The sequence below is a fragment of the Pundamilia nyererei genome, unplaced genomic scaffold, assembly GCF_000239375.1.
Source record: "Pundamilia nyererei isolate P.nyererei 1_Seehausen unplaced genomic scaffold, PunNye1.0 scaffold00172, whole genome shotgun sequence".
Lineage (NCBI taxonomy): Eukaryota > Metazoa > Chordata > Actinopteri > Cichliformes > Cichlidae > Pundamilia > Pundamilia nyererei.
Window position 1 is genome coordinate 810,156 of NW_005187573.1, and position 12,916 is coordinate 823,071.

Genomic DNA, 12,916 nt, shown 5'->3' on the forward strand with positions numbered 1-12,916 from the left:
ATTCAGAGATGGTCTTTCCCTTTTCACGTAAATGGCCTCATGACTTCGTGCTCAAACCAGCTTTCCTCCCCATTCAGGATGTGTACATCCTCATCATTGAAAGAGTGTCCACTGGTTGGTAAGTGTCAATAGGAAACTTTTTGGGATTTGCTTACCTGGATGATTGAGAACGTATCAAGACATTTCACATTTTTACTACTCAAAACAATACTGAATTTATACTTCTTTACACTTGGTCCTTAGAATTATATTGCATGAAATAAATGCAAAATGTCCAACCGTTATGAATAAATAACAATTATATTTATGTAAGTCTATGGGACATACAATATATGTAAAACATGAACAAGTGTTTTTCCTTTCTTTTCCATAAGTTCCCTCAAGTCTGAGGGGAAAACAGTATTTAGCAAGGTTTCAAATGATGTAAACATCCAAATAGTTCCTTTCAAAACTGAGCTTCCTCAATAAAACATGCACAAACGAACAATAAACCATGTAAAGAAGCAGACTACAACTTCAAGCTTGTCTCAGCCTCAAACTCATCATGTGACAAGCATGTGTTTGACCCCTGAACTGAAGACAGGCCTCTTACACATGAAAACGTGCATAAACATGCTAATTTATTCCTGATATTGGTAATTCCTTATCATCAGCAGATTAGACTTGAAACTCTCAAGTCTCCAGACAGCTGATAACAAACTGGCTAAACAACAACAGCTGGTTAAAAACTAACATTATAAGCTAACCAGCTAATGTTAGGGCAAGTGCCCTAAAAACACAGTTTTCCTCTGATAAACAGTTTGATTACATTCTCACATTGTATGAGAGAGCAGACCCTAACAGAGGCTCAAAGCAGTGCTTTCTGACAGAAAGTTAAAGATATCCTCAAGAACTCACCTCAGAAATACTGCCATAGGACAGAATTTAGCATTGCTGTCTCGTCGACTCTTTTTGGACTCCTTTCACAAAGGTCTTCAGCCTCTTCTAAAGCAAATAGACATGGATACATATTGAGAGCTGAAATAAACAGGGGATTGACAGCCTAGACTCACTACAGATAAACAGTGGCCAGAGCTGATTGTTCTACAGCAGCTACTGTAGCTAGGATTATGCACTTGAATTGAAAGGGTAACAAAATATAATCCAGTTGACTGCAACTTACTGACATCTAGTGGTGAGGTTTTAAACACTGTACCTTTAAAATAATCCCAAAGGTGAACTCCAGACAGTCTCAAAGAATCAAGTCTGTCTGAATTTGTCCTTCTTTAGAGATCGTTTAAGTTTGTATCAATCAGGCTCTCACTATAAATCACATCAAGAGCAGAAAATAACCACTCACTAGCTCCGTTCTGGTGTGAGAGTAGCACAACTGGACATCATGCATACCTTGTGCTTTCAGGTAGCTGCTGAATAAAAACAGCAGATCAGAATGCACTGGCTCCTGCATTATCACACACAAAAACGTAGTGTAATAGCCAGAGAAGTTCATGGACACAGCGCATGTCAGGAAAAAAGGGTTGTATCTTAAAGAAACACACAGTTTGTATCTTTGAGTTCTGACAAATGTGTTTCACATATTCCTTCCAAATAAAAATAACACTCAGGTGGCACTCAGTTATTTTTGCCTACGCCAGCTGTTGATGAGCACTGAACCATTGCGCCAACATATTTTATGGCGAGGGAACAATGCAGTTAAAAAGAGGATCTATTTGTAAAAACAACACAGGATCCAGGGCAACCTAAACCTAAGACTTTCTCTGCATGATCAGTCATTGTGATCTTTGTGCACTGCTGTTACAATTATTAAAGGTGGCGTTATCTCAAATGGACAAAATGAAACTGGGACATTAGTAATATAAGTAGGCGGGACATTTTAATACTGAAATTTCTTATATTTTTTGTTAGCACCTGATATTTCAAGAACCAGCCGTTTATTGCAGAAACATGCATGTATCAAATCGTTCTTACTGTAACTTTTATCAAATGCACCATACTGTTTCCTACATTTCATATTTATAATGAAAAAGCAGTTTGACTGAAACACATTAGTGGTTGATGTTTGAACATGAACATGTTTTGCTGGTTGCTAAAAAAGCATGTCAGGAATGTAATCTTCTTCTGCTTCCCATACCACGAGTGACTGCTCAGGTTTCTATCACAGACAGTGTCACAGTTCATATGATGGACACAAAGCTGTGAGATCCTGAAGGGTCATAAAAGTGTGCACAAACAGCAGCTTTTCTTTTCATGTGCAGCTTCAGGCTCCTCAGGAGGAGGCGCGTCAGGAGCAGATGTTTCCTTGTACTCTGACACTGAACCGCTGGAGGTGGACAAAAGCCTGCTGCACACCAGGTCTGCAGCTTTTCCATCCATCAAGGACACGTCTGTCACTGTTTTCTCTCTTAGCGACATATCCCCGTCTTCATCATCATCTATGAGCACAAACTCCTTGAGATAAACCATCCCCACTCCGTGGAGACTGCGGCTCTCTGCTGACTCCTCCGTACTGCGTCCATCCACAAAAGTCAGAGTTGAAGTCTCTGTCAGGGTCTCATGTGGGTCTGTTGAGTTGTCTTCTGGCCCCGAGTAGCCCTGGCTGCTTGACTCCATCGTCCTTATGAAGCTCCTGTGACCAATCTCGTCTTTCGTGCTGCGCTTTTCTTCGTGGCTGATGGAGTTGATGTCTGGAACGTTGGCACTAGCTCGGCTGGAGAGCTGGTCTCTCCTGGGATGAGAACTGTTTTCTGCAGCATGACCATTTCCAGAATGCATCTTGAAGGCCACCTTCTCATAGTCATGGTAGACCTGCACACTGCTGCTCCCTGTTGGGGAAGAAATGGGGATGCTGGCAGTGTTTCCTTTTCCTTGCTTCTTCATGTAAATCTGCCTTTCACACTGAGACCAAACAAAAAACTGGAGGTTAGCCTCTGACCTTAGAAACTGTAGTCTGTTCACTGAGGACGACTGTAAGACTCAGTTCAATATTATTTATGTAACACCAGCTCACAACAACAGACACCTGGGGCTGGTTTATTTTGTGAGCCCAAAACAATATAGAATAATCCAGTAAATAGGCCTTCCTTTTTCTTTAACAATATGAGAATATTTAGCAAACAATAAATACTAATATAATCATTTTAAGATTACTACTACATAGTAAACAAAATGGTCTAAATGAATAAATTATGACACCCCTGCTTTTGGAGGGAAGCTTATTGATTTTATGAATCTGCATTGTATGTAACGGGAAAATTATTTTTTCTTTGCAGATTCTAGAAAAAGCAATACAGTTCACTTTAGGAGGCCAAATACCTTTGACCCAGAAAACTGGGGTTTGTGCCCTGAATTGTATCATTATTTTATATATTGTGTTCATTCTTTTCTAGTCTTTTAAGACTTATGAAATCTGTAAAAAAAAAAAAAGTCTTTGTTCACCTGGACGGGTATTTTATCTTTTAGCTGTAATACAACTGTATGAATCTGATGAATTTCCACCAAAGAAATTAATTGATGCCAATGTCAAGAAAGTGTCAAGAACATGGCACTACAAAATTACTGGCCCTCTGACGTCTGAGGGTCTGTGAAGATCCATCACAGGAAACAGTGATGTGCAGAGCATCACCTGACTTGAACTGCTTCCCACAGAAATGATCCAAACTCCTCAAACAAACAAACAAACTGGCATCATGACCAACATGGACACTGATGGTGCAAAATAAGCATATGTTTGCATCATGTATATTAAAATGCTTGATAGTATAATTAAACCCTCTGACAGGAAACAGTTGTTTTCTCTTGAAGGGAAGGAGTATGTAATCGTTTCCATTTGTTTGTCTGTCTGTCTGTTCGTTATCGGTCCAGTGACCACAGTTTTAAAGATATCATTTTTAATGTTGTCTATCTAGACTGGCTAAACATTTGACCTTGACCTTCACTGTTAGTGCCCACGGTCAAAGTTGACCTTGAATAAAATAGTCAAGAAACCATGGCTGGTGTCACATATCTAGTTATTACTAAGGTCTGAATAAAGGTGCTGCTACATGATTTGAGGTCAACAAAATTTACCCCTACTTTATTTATTTAATTTTTGAATTATTAATGCACAATTACAAACTGACTACATCATGCAGTTACATTATAGTACAGTGTTTCGCTAACAGTGTAACTGGGGCAACAAATAGTGGACTTGTTTTATGCGCTGGCCTCTCTGAATAAATAAAAGAAGCCGCTACTTTTAAAGGAAGCAAAAATAACCTGAATTCCCGAAGGACCGGCTCTGTGAAGGTGGAGACAGATGAAGGCCTCAAAAGTGCTTTAACAAACCAAGGAAAGTGAGTGTTTGATCTCTTTTAAACACACCTTCCTCCTCCCCTGCTGCCACACAGAAACATTTCAGATGAAGTGATAAAGGCACTGCTCATCAGAGCATCCTGGAAATCTGCCATCCTACTTATGGGTGTGGAATGCTGACAGATTCGTGTCAGTGGGCAAATCTTCAAGCTTTAGTCCCGTTTTAAAGAAAGGACAAGTGCAAACAAATGCAAATGGGAATATGCAATAAATATGCACACTGGAAACTGTATTGAAAGACTTTTCTAGAGGATTTATAGCTCTGTGTGCTAAATGCACTGCACTCTGCACAGGAGCTTTACAAACTGACCCTCTTACACTTGACTGACTCCTGCAAGACAGAATTGGGACTCTATAAATGAATAATATCTGCAGTGTACATGTTGGAGTGGGAATGCTCCAGTTTGTAGAGGTGACTGAGCAAGAACAAGAACAGATGAAAAATAGATAATGTTTTAAACACGTTCATTGGTTTATGGCTTTAGCTTCACATGGCTGGCGACTCCTTTTGTCTCAGCAGTGAGTACGAGCAGCCTGGGAGAAGCGTTATCTCTGGGAGGAGGAACTATGTGGCACAGCCAGGAGAAAATGGACAATAATTTAATATCACAGAGTTGACTTTTTAAAAATGTTGGGCAGTATAGAGTACACTTAATGTATGATGATGGCTATCTGAACGCTAACATTACTTAAAACTGTCCTTTACACATCAAACACACAACTGATGCAACAATGAACATCCACATTTCTGTAAAAATACACATCAATTTAATAAAAACATGCCTTTACCTTAAGCTTTTTAAGCCTGAACTCTTCCCCGGGTCGATGTAGGGAAAATCACATGGCATAGATGGGATGATCAAGCAGGCTTCCTCCTGCTCTGCTGTGCCGCTGGCAAAACTGATGTCTCCTGCTTGCAGAGTATTCCTTGTGGTCTACAAACAAGAAATCCTTCACACACGCCCTCCCCTCATCGTATCCACTACAACTGCTCACAGCTGTAGCTGCACAGAGGCAGACTCGACGCACTCACACCAGAACCTGTGTGTGCATCTCGTATTTTAAACTTTGTGATTTTCTAATGGATTGACCTTTATATTGATTCTGCTTCACATGTTAACCACCCAGAGTTGACTTTTGAGTTTTCATTAAATTAGAAATAGCAAAAAGGCAAACACCACCCAAAACAAGGAAATGAAGAAAGGTTAATTTATTGCACATTATTTGCCATTTTGGAGAATATGCTAATGTGCTTATGCGCAGACAGTTAATAATAACAATATTAAAATAGACACCGCTTATACAGTGAATACAGGCTCTTTTCAGCTAGTTTTTAATTCAAATCAAAATGTCAATCTAAAGTTGGCGCTAACTTTTACTGGACCTGGCAGTGAAGTCAGATTATACCTGCAGTCCCTTCCTGAATTCTTGTTTACGCAGAACTACAACAGACACTTGTCCTGATTTTGTCCTTTTAAAACGCCACTTTTTTCAATCCCATGCACTGAACGTTTTCTAATAATACAGGCTCTAAGTCTCCGTGTTAAATATTGTGACAAATCCTTGAATTTAAACTTTTCAGCTATTCAACAAATATTGTGAAGTAAAACAAACAAACAAACAAGCAAACATCACACCCCTTTCAAAAAAATCTTTAAAATTAAGACTGTGACCTTACAATAATAACTAAACTGGGGATTACTTTATTTTTTTCAGCAAAAGAGAAGGCTCAAAGGAGATGCCACCAGAAAATGTATTTCTTATGTTGAAGGAAAAACAGTCTTTAAGATTATGTTTGACAACAATTTGGTGTAAACTAAATAAAGCTCAAACAAGGAATGCAAGAATATTTACAGCAAACCCTGAGGAATGCACCAGAGTCATGTGTTAAAGCACCAGGTGCACTGATGCAGAGGACACTTAATGTTGAAACTGCGTCTGATCTTTCACAAGTGATTTCTTATTTTCCAGCAGGTTTCTAGGTCAGAGGCGGTTGTGCACGGGAACTGTGCACCGCAGCTCTAAATTAGAAAACCAGTGCTTTCTACTCTCTGTTCTTACTCTTATTGTCTGACAGAGCAGCTGCTCTTTAGCTTTTTGAGACATTTTGACTTGTCACAAAGGGAAAAGCACATGAATAAATCAAACGATGCCTGAATACCATTTAGCTGCTTTAGCCTCAGGGTCCTGACATTGTGCATGCTGCCATGGTTTAATGGGACACTTTAACTCAGTGGTTCCCAAACTTTTTTTGCTAGCCCCCCTTTGTTTTACAAGAAAAATGTTCGCGCCCCCCCCGCGCGCACACGCACACACAAACACATCCTCCAACCACACACACGCATATTTTGCTCCATTGTGGTTTATTTCACACCTCAAACATTTAGTAAACAATTAAGCGAATACAAGTAATCTGCAATAAATTACAGGTAGTAAGCAAATAATCTAACTCTTTAACGCTACGTCCGCACCTGCGCGGGTATTTTTGAAAACGCAGCTGTTTCGTCCACACGTAAAACGGAGATTTTTTAAAACTCCTTTTTTGCGTTTACGTGTGGACGAGGAATACAGAGTTCCTCATGCAACGTCAAAGGTATGTGCCTTTATTCACGTCACGCTGTGCGCCACGTTATTGTTTACATGAGATGAATTGCAGAATAGCAGATAGTCAGATTAACAATATTTTGTCTCTATCTTCAGGTTTTACAGGCTTACACACACGCAGTTACTGTCCCTCTATTTAGAAAGGCAGAGGCGTCACGGTGTGATTATTTTACATGTAGTTGTTTTTTTCTGTGTAATAATATTCAACATTGTTATCAATACATTTGTCAAAAATGCCTCTCTGTGCAAAATGGGTTTAAAAACATAAACAACTGTGGGATACTGTTTGTCCGTGATTTGAAGAGCCCAGCGCTGCTCCCGATGAAGGGAAAACCAATTCTGCAGGGGAGACCTACCTCGGCATTTGTGCAGGTGAAACCAAAGGGCAGATATGCTTCACCATATTTTGTAGTCTTTGGCTTAGAATGAAGTTGGTTTGGAAACATATTCAGTGATGCTTCATCTCCTGCTTTGCGTTTGTGTGGGCGCCCCGTGCTAGCAGTGTCCAAGCATCCCCCCCCCATCCAATGACTCTGCGCCCTCCCTAGGGCGCGGGCCCCACACTTTGGGAAGGTCTGCTTTAACTGATCGGAGATACAATTAATGATATTATTACTCACAAGGAAATACCTGGAAACACCTTATCTGCTTACTGGTAAGCACTGAATGGTAATATAGTATATAAGTAATATTTAGTCAGAACAGAATGAAAACATCCACAAGCCTGCTCATTTATTAGACACACAACTCTCCTCTGAACAACCGACAATGAGCCGACTAAACGAAAACAGCTGGTTATGAGCTAACTCAATACCAGCTAACAATAGGATCAAGTATCCTTGAAACCAGCATTCCCTCTGATAAACAGCTTGATTATATTCTCACATCATATGAGAGTTAATTCGCCAAGTGTCTGAATCTACTTCAAAGCAGCAAACAAGAGCAGCTGGCAGACTAACAGCAGCAAAAAACAGCAGCGCTTATGACAGAAAAGTTCAGAAAAGTTTGACATTATTCAACATATTCAAAAATACTGTGTACAAAAACATATTTGTTTTACACAAACAGTAGTAGAAACATGCCAGCCAGCAGCAGCTGGCTAAATGTAATGGTTTTGATCTCTCTTAGGTGACTAAAACGTTTTGTTCTATAACAGCCACCGTAGCTGAGATTATGCACTTGAATTGGGAGGTGTAAGAAAACAGAATTCAGTTGACTGTAACCTGCCAATCTACTGACAGTCAAACTGTTAACAGTGAAAATCTGAACAACAAATAACAACATTATTTGTTAATCATCAACACCTAGAAATCAGTCCCACCAGGTGAGCTTTGCCCCCTCTGTGTTGCTGCATCTGAAAGTAGAGGCTTTGGGACTGATGCTTATTTTCCGGTGCCTCCCAAAAACTGACCGTCACCTTTCCTGGAACCAGCAGAGGCTCCTTAAACTGGGCAGTGACGGTAATGGGAGCGGTGATCACTTTAACCCCTGTTGGCAAAACAGAGCAGCTAGCTGACACCCTAGAACAGGACAGAGCCATTCTTCATAGAGATAATTAATACTGTTATCGTCTGATAAATCGCATTACCTTTGTGCTTTTCAATTTCAGCCAAGCAGACAGAGAACATCCACAGACTCGGTACTCTGTGAGGAGTGAATCTAAAGAGCCTGGCCGGCAGAGAGAGGAGCTTACATGGAAAACTCCATGTACACTTCAGGTCAGGAGTCCAGGGAACTTTGAGCTCCACCTGCTTCAGAGTGTCCGGTGCTGGCTCATCTTTCTCACCTGCCAGAACAAAGATCAAAGTCATGGTGATCAGGTGAGTTAAAGCCCCAAGTGTGCCGTCGCTTTAAAAACACAAATATTCTGAAGGGGAACCACCGTGACACTACTCACTCTCATTTTCATTCTTAGGTGAACATCTGATGGCTTTGTGAAGCTTGTTTTCGGAAAGCAGTGTCAGGATGCTCTCCCACACTACGCATCTGGAGCGGGAAGTAGCAGACAGACAGATGTCCACCTCCACCCCTAGATCAGTCGGCTGGTACCCCAGGACTTGCACCCGCAGGGTGAATGGACCCTTCTTCAGCTCATCGATTGGCTGAAAGGTTTTTAAACTCTGACGCACATGGACAAGACCTAAAAAAAACATTTAAAAACACTCAAAGTTGGATAATTTTCTTTTAAAACCTGCAGTACACATAAAATGATGAAGATTGAAATCACTTAAAAAAGTAAATACTGTACATAATTTCAAATGATGGACTAAAAACATTTAAATATTAAAGTTTTTTTTTTTTACTGGGAAAAACACCTTTTTTGGTAAACAATGTAGTCGGTGCACTAAGTCAAGCTTTTTAAAAAATGGTTAGTTTTCATTCCTGTCCTTGTGTTTTCCAGTAAATTTGAATTTTCTTTTAGTTGTGACTGACTGCTTTTGTGAGCAAAGTGAAATAAATGGATAAATAGATACTTTTTGTGGTTTTCCAAGGTGAGTATGTCTTCAGCAAATTAAAATGGCACTTGTGGGGTTCTTGCATTAGCTGGTTTGTCTTCTAGTGAAACTCATTTGAGCCTGCAATACTGGTGCCTTCGCTATTTGTTTGAAATCCATCTGTCCATACATTTTCTACCACCTGAAGAAAGAGCCAACTCTTCACGGGACAAAAGACCAGGAAGGCACCAAGTCCAGATCGTGTGCCACCTTCTGCACTGATCACCTGGCCCCATCTTGACACTGATCTTCAGCAGATCCCTGGAGCAATTCATCACTGTAGGGACACTCTCCAGCACCCCAAGAAGGCTGGGTACTCTGACCTGTAGTTCAACTGGGTAGTGAATCGGGGTTGAATACCCACCTCTGCCTGCTGCCTCTCAACGAGGGCAACTCCGGATTGGTACAAACTCCAGCCCCTGTCCAGCAGACTGCGGTGAGGTGAGACTGACTATATCTAGGAAAGATCTCCCAACCTCTCACCTAAGCTCAGCATCCTTCCCCACCAGAGAGGTGATGTTATATGCCCCAATAGCCAGCCTCAGCAACCAGGGATCAGACATCGCACACGACCATTACAACTTCTCTTGTGGGTGATGACCCCACAGTATGGCCCACTTGGGATCACTACTTTTAAATGTAGCCACAGAGTTTTGATGTAGTATTTTGTACAACAATCAAATATTGAAATCAAAGCAATTTTGGCAATAAAATGTACCCATCAAGTTTCCACTGAGTTGAGATATCAGCAAAAGAATCAGTCTGGTTAAAGACGCCGTGTCATAGAATCATAATACTTTATCATTCCCTGAAAAAGCTCTATAAATGTGTGTCTTGTGTTATCTATGTCTTACCTGCTGGGCTGAGCCTGAAGTTTTCATGAGTTAACAACATAAGGAGAGGTCTGCCGCAGAGAAACTCCGGGAAGCACAGCGGGATGTCTCTGTATTCACTGTCTGGATAATCCCAACCATAACCTGCAGCACTGCAGAACCTCCGCAACAGAGCATCCTCCACCCTTAGAGACACATACACAAACTCAAGAGGACCTGCTCCCAGCTATTTTACAGTTCAAATGCATGCGTAAAACGTTAGGCCGCACTCACCTGCAGCTGACCACTGTATAACCAGCTTCTTGTTTCTCTGTACCGTATAAGCAGCCTGCTCTCCGGGTCACTCTTCTGCTCAGGTATTTCATGTAAACATACGCATCACTCGGAAGTTTGTCGCTATGCAGTTCGGTTGTTTTCAACAGCTTGTGAGCGCAGTAAACGTGAACGTAAACCAAATACACGGAACATACAGACAGTGAGGCCACAATGTAACTCTGCGCATTCCCCATTATCGATTATAATATCCATGTAGGCTCACAGATACCGATTAGCAAGGTGAGCTCCAAGTGCATGCAACAGTACGGCAAGCGCCCTGGGACAAACAGTGCGCTTTCGGCTCATCAGCAATGAAACTCGCACTCGGTGACGTTTTTAAAAAAATCTTTACTGTCGATGCACAATCACTTATTCCACAATTATTTTACATATTTTTCAGAGTATAAATTACAGCTGTTTCATAGTCGGCTCCTCTCACCAATTTACTAGTACAGTGTAAAAATATTTATTTTTGCTTACTGTCTGAAAAGTTCAAACTATTCAGCAATTCGCTATTTATTTATTTATTTTTCCAAAACGAAAGGGAGATGTCACTCTTATTGGCTGCAAAGAGAGCTTAACAAAAAAACAAAACAAAACCATCCAACAACTCATGTATAGAAATATACAAAGAGAACATTCATATCCAGGCTGAAGGGGACATTGTGTCTTCTTCAGTGGTTCCTGAGGTGACGGAGATGTCCTGACTCATCTGTCCCGTCCCCGCTTTTAAACTTCTTCACCCAAATAGAAGCAGCAGTACAATGCAGACTGAATTCACTGCGATCAGCGGCACTGCAGGGGAAAATAAAACATGACATGGTCTGAGCCAAGAGAAGTTAAAATGATCCAAGTCACTCTGTCTGAAGAATACTGAGTGTGTGATAAAGTGGAAACCCACCTCTCATGACTGTCCTGACGGAGCGGATAAGATTCATTAGCTGGACTTTGATGCCTGGTTCATCACCAAATCCCCCGACACTTTGATCCACTCCCCAGCCAACTGAAGATGGTTAAAACGAACGGATTTATATTAAGTAGAGTGGGAATTAAAAGTACAAAATGTAAACATAGACGAACAACATAAAGTCTTCCTGTCAAATGGATAGAAGGTGGTGTAGCAACTTTAAACAAAGCGAAATCACAAACTTTTGCCATTTAAATTGTTCTATTTGACTAGCCTTTTAGCATTAGCCAGCTTAAATGCTGGGCCAATTCTATACATGACCTCTTGAGAGCCTAATATCTGAATTACAGACACTTACTTTTACTTAGAAATCTTTCTTCGTGTAGTACAGCGACAGCATTGATGCACAGAATAGCTGCTTGTATAAGAGAGTATAAGGTAAATGCCATCTTGTCTCGACAAGTAGCTAGCTAGCTATATGTTAGCTGTAGCTGGCACTATTTACATCCGGAGGCCGCTCTGCTTTGATTGGTCGTCGGGCTTAGGGAGTGGGCGGGGCGCGTCCAATCCAGAACCCTCCCGTAAGAACTGCTACGGAAGGACTCCATCTGTCTTCAAGCAACAACTTCTGACGTGCCCCACAACTACTGGTAGATATTTGCCTCTTGGGCATTTGTGAGAAATTTTTCTTTTATATTTTTGTAGCGTTTACTCACAGTTTGGTTAGGGTCAGGAGAAGACTATTTCTGTTAAATTTATTTTTAGAAGCTTGTCTGACATAAAGCCATAAAGCCAAACTCCCTCAATATACAGGCAGCTGAGAACAAGGCCCCTTTCAGAAATCTGGCTTTTCAAGTACAAAAAGTGAATTGCAGTTAGCTTTTCACAATCTGCCCCTCACTCATATAAAACTTGACCAAAACAAGATGCAAATGTATAACCAAGAGCTAAACGTTTAATAATTGTTGTTTGACAGAGCCTTGGGAAATGTCTTGATATTGAGGATGCCATAGTGCCACCACCCCTGAAAAGCAAACAAAAAACCGTGGCAGTTGGCAGGTAAGGGCTGCTGCAGTATCCCTACTTCCCACAGCCTTGTTTTACGAGCATTATGTGTAACATAGCCTCAAAACACCACTTTATGCAGGATGTTTCCTCCTGTAATATCTCATAATGTTATTATGATGTCATTATTGATGGTCATGCCACGGCTGGCATGGTGGATAACTTCGTAAGGCATGTAATGTGTTTTTTAAAAAATACATATTTAATGGTGGAATTTATTTTTCCCCCCATGTATAACCTGAACATACAAACTTAGCTCTATATGCTGCACAGCTCCAATTTGTATTTGAGTGTTACTTACGGAAATGTACCACTTTCCACAAGCTGCCTTTGATGAAAATGTCATC

At 40.8% G+C, this 12,916-nt stretch overlaps 2 protein-coding genes across 2 annotated transcripts; both read right to left on the reverse strand.

Annotated features, from left to right (window-relative positions):
• Positions 1 to 7,426: 7,426 nt before the first annotated feature.
• On the reverse strand, positions 7,427 to 10,886 carry LOC102206516 (uncharacterized). The gene is made up of 5 exons (XM_005746102.1): positions 10,556 to 10,886; positions 10,304 to 10,467; positions 8,852 to 9,094; positions 8,543 to 8,740; positions 7,427 to 8,442 (listed from the first exon to the last, which is right to left on the reverse strand). Exons 1-5 carry the CDS (start codon positions 10,789 to 10,791, stop codon positions 8,252 to 8,254), a joined length of 1,032 nt encoding a protein of 343 aa, XP_005746159.1. The 5' UTR covers positions 10,792 to 10,886; the 3' UTR covers positions 7,427 to 8,251.
• A 72-nt stretch (positions 10,887 to 10,958) lies between these two features.
• Positions 10,959 to 12,069, reverse strand: LOC102206807 (immediate early response 3-interacting protein 1-like). Its single transcript, XM_005746103.1, has 3 exons — positions 11,863 to 12,069; positions 11,499 to 11,600; positions 10,959 to 11,392 (listed from the first exon to the last, which is right to left on the reverse strand). Exons 1-3 carry the CDS (start codon positions 11,951 to 11,953, stop codon positions 11,337 to 11,339), a joined length of 249 nt encoding a protein of 82 aa, XP_005746160.1. The 5' UTR covers positions 11,954 to 12,069; the 3' UTR covers positions 10,959 to 11,336.
• Positions 12,070 to 12,916: the final 847 nt, after the last annotated feature.

Excerpts from the sequence above, each read along its gene's own strand:
- LOC102206516 (XM_005746102.1), bottom strand. The coding sequence starts at position 10,791 with ATGGGGAATGCGCAGAGTTACATTGTGGCCTCACTGTCTGTATGTTCC. Across the intron at positions 9,095-10,303 it reads CTTCAGGCTCAGCCCAGCAG|GTCTTGTCCATGTGCGTCAG; the intron begins GTAAGACATAGA and ends TGTTTTTTTTAG. Across the intron at positions 8,443-8,542 it reads TGAAATTGAAAAGCACAAAG|GGGTTAAAGTGATCACCGCT; the intron begins GTAATGCGATTT and ends TTTTGCCAACAG.
- LOC102206807 (XM_005746103.1), bottom strand. The coding sequence starts at position 11,953 with ATGGCATTTACCTTATACTCTCTTATACAAGCAGCTATTCTGTGCATC. Across the intron at positions 11,601-11,862 it reads AGAAAGATTTCTAAGTAAAA|TTGGCTGGGGAGTGGATCAA; the intron begins GTAAGTGTCTGT and ends AACCATCTTCAG. Across the intron at positions 11,393-11,498 it reads CGTCAGGACAGTCATGAGAG|TGCCGCTGATCGCAGTGAAT; the intron begins GTGGGTTTCCAC and ends TTTCCCCTGCAG.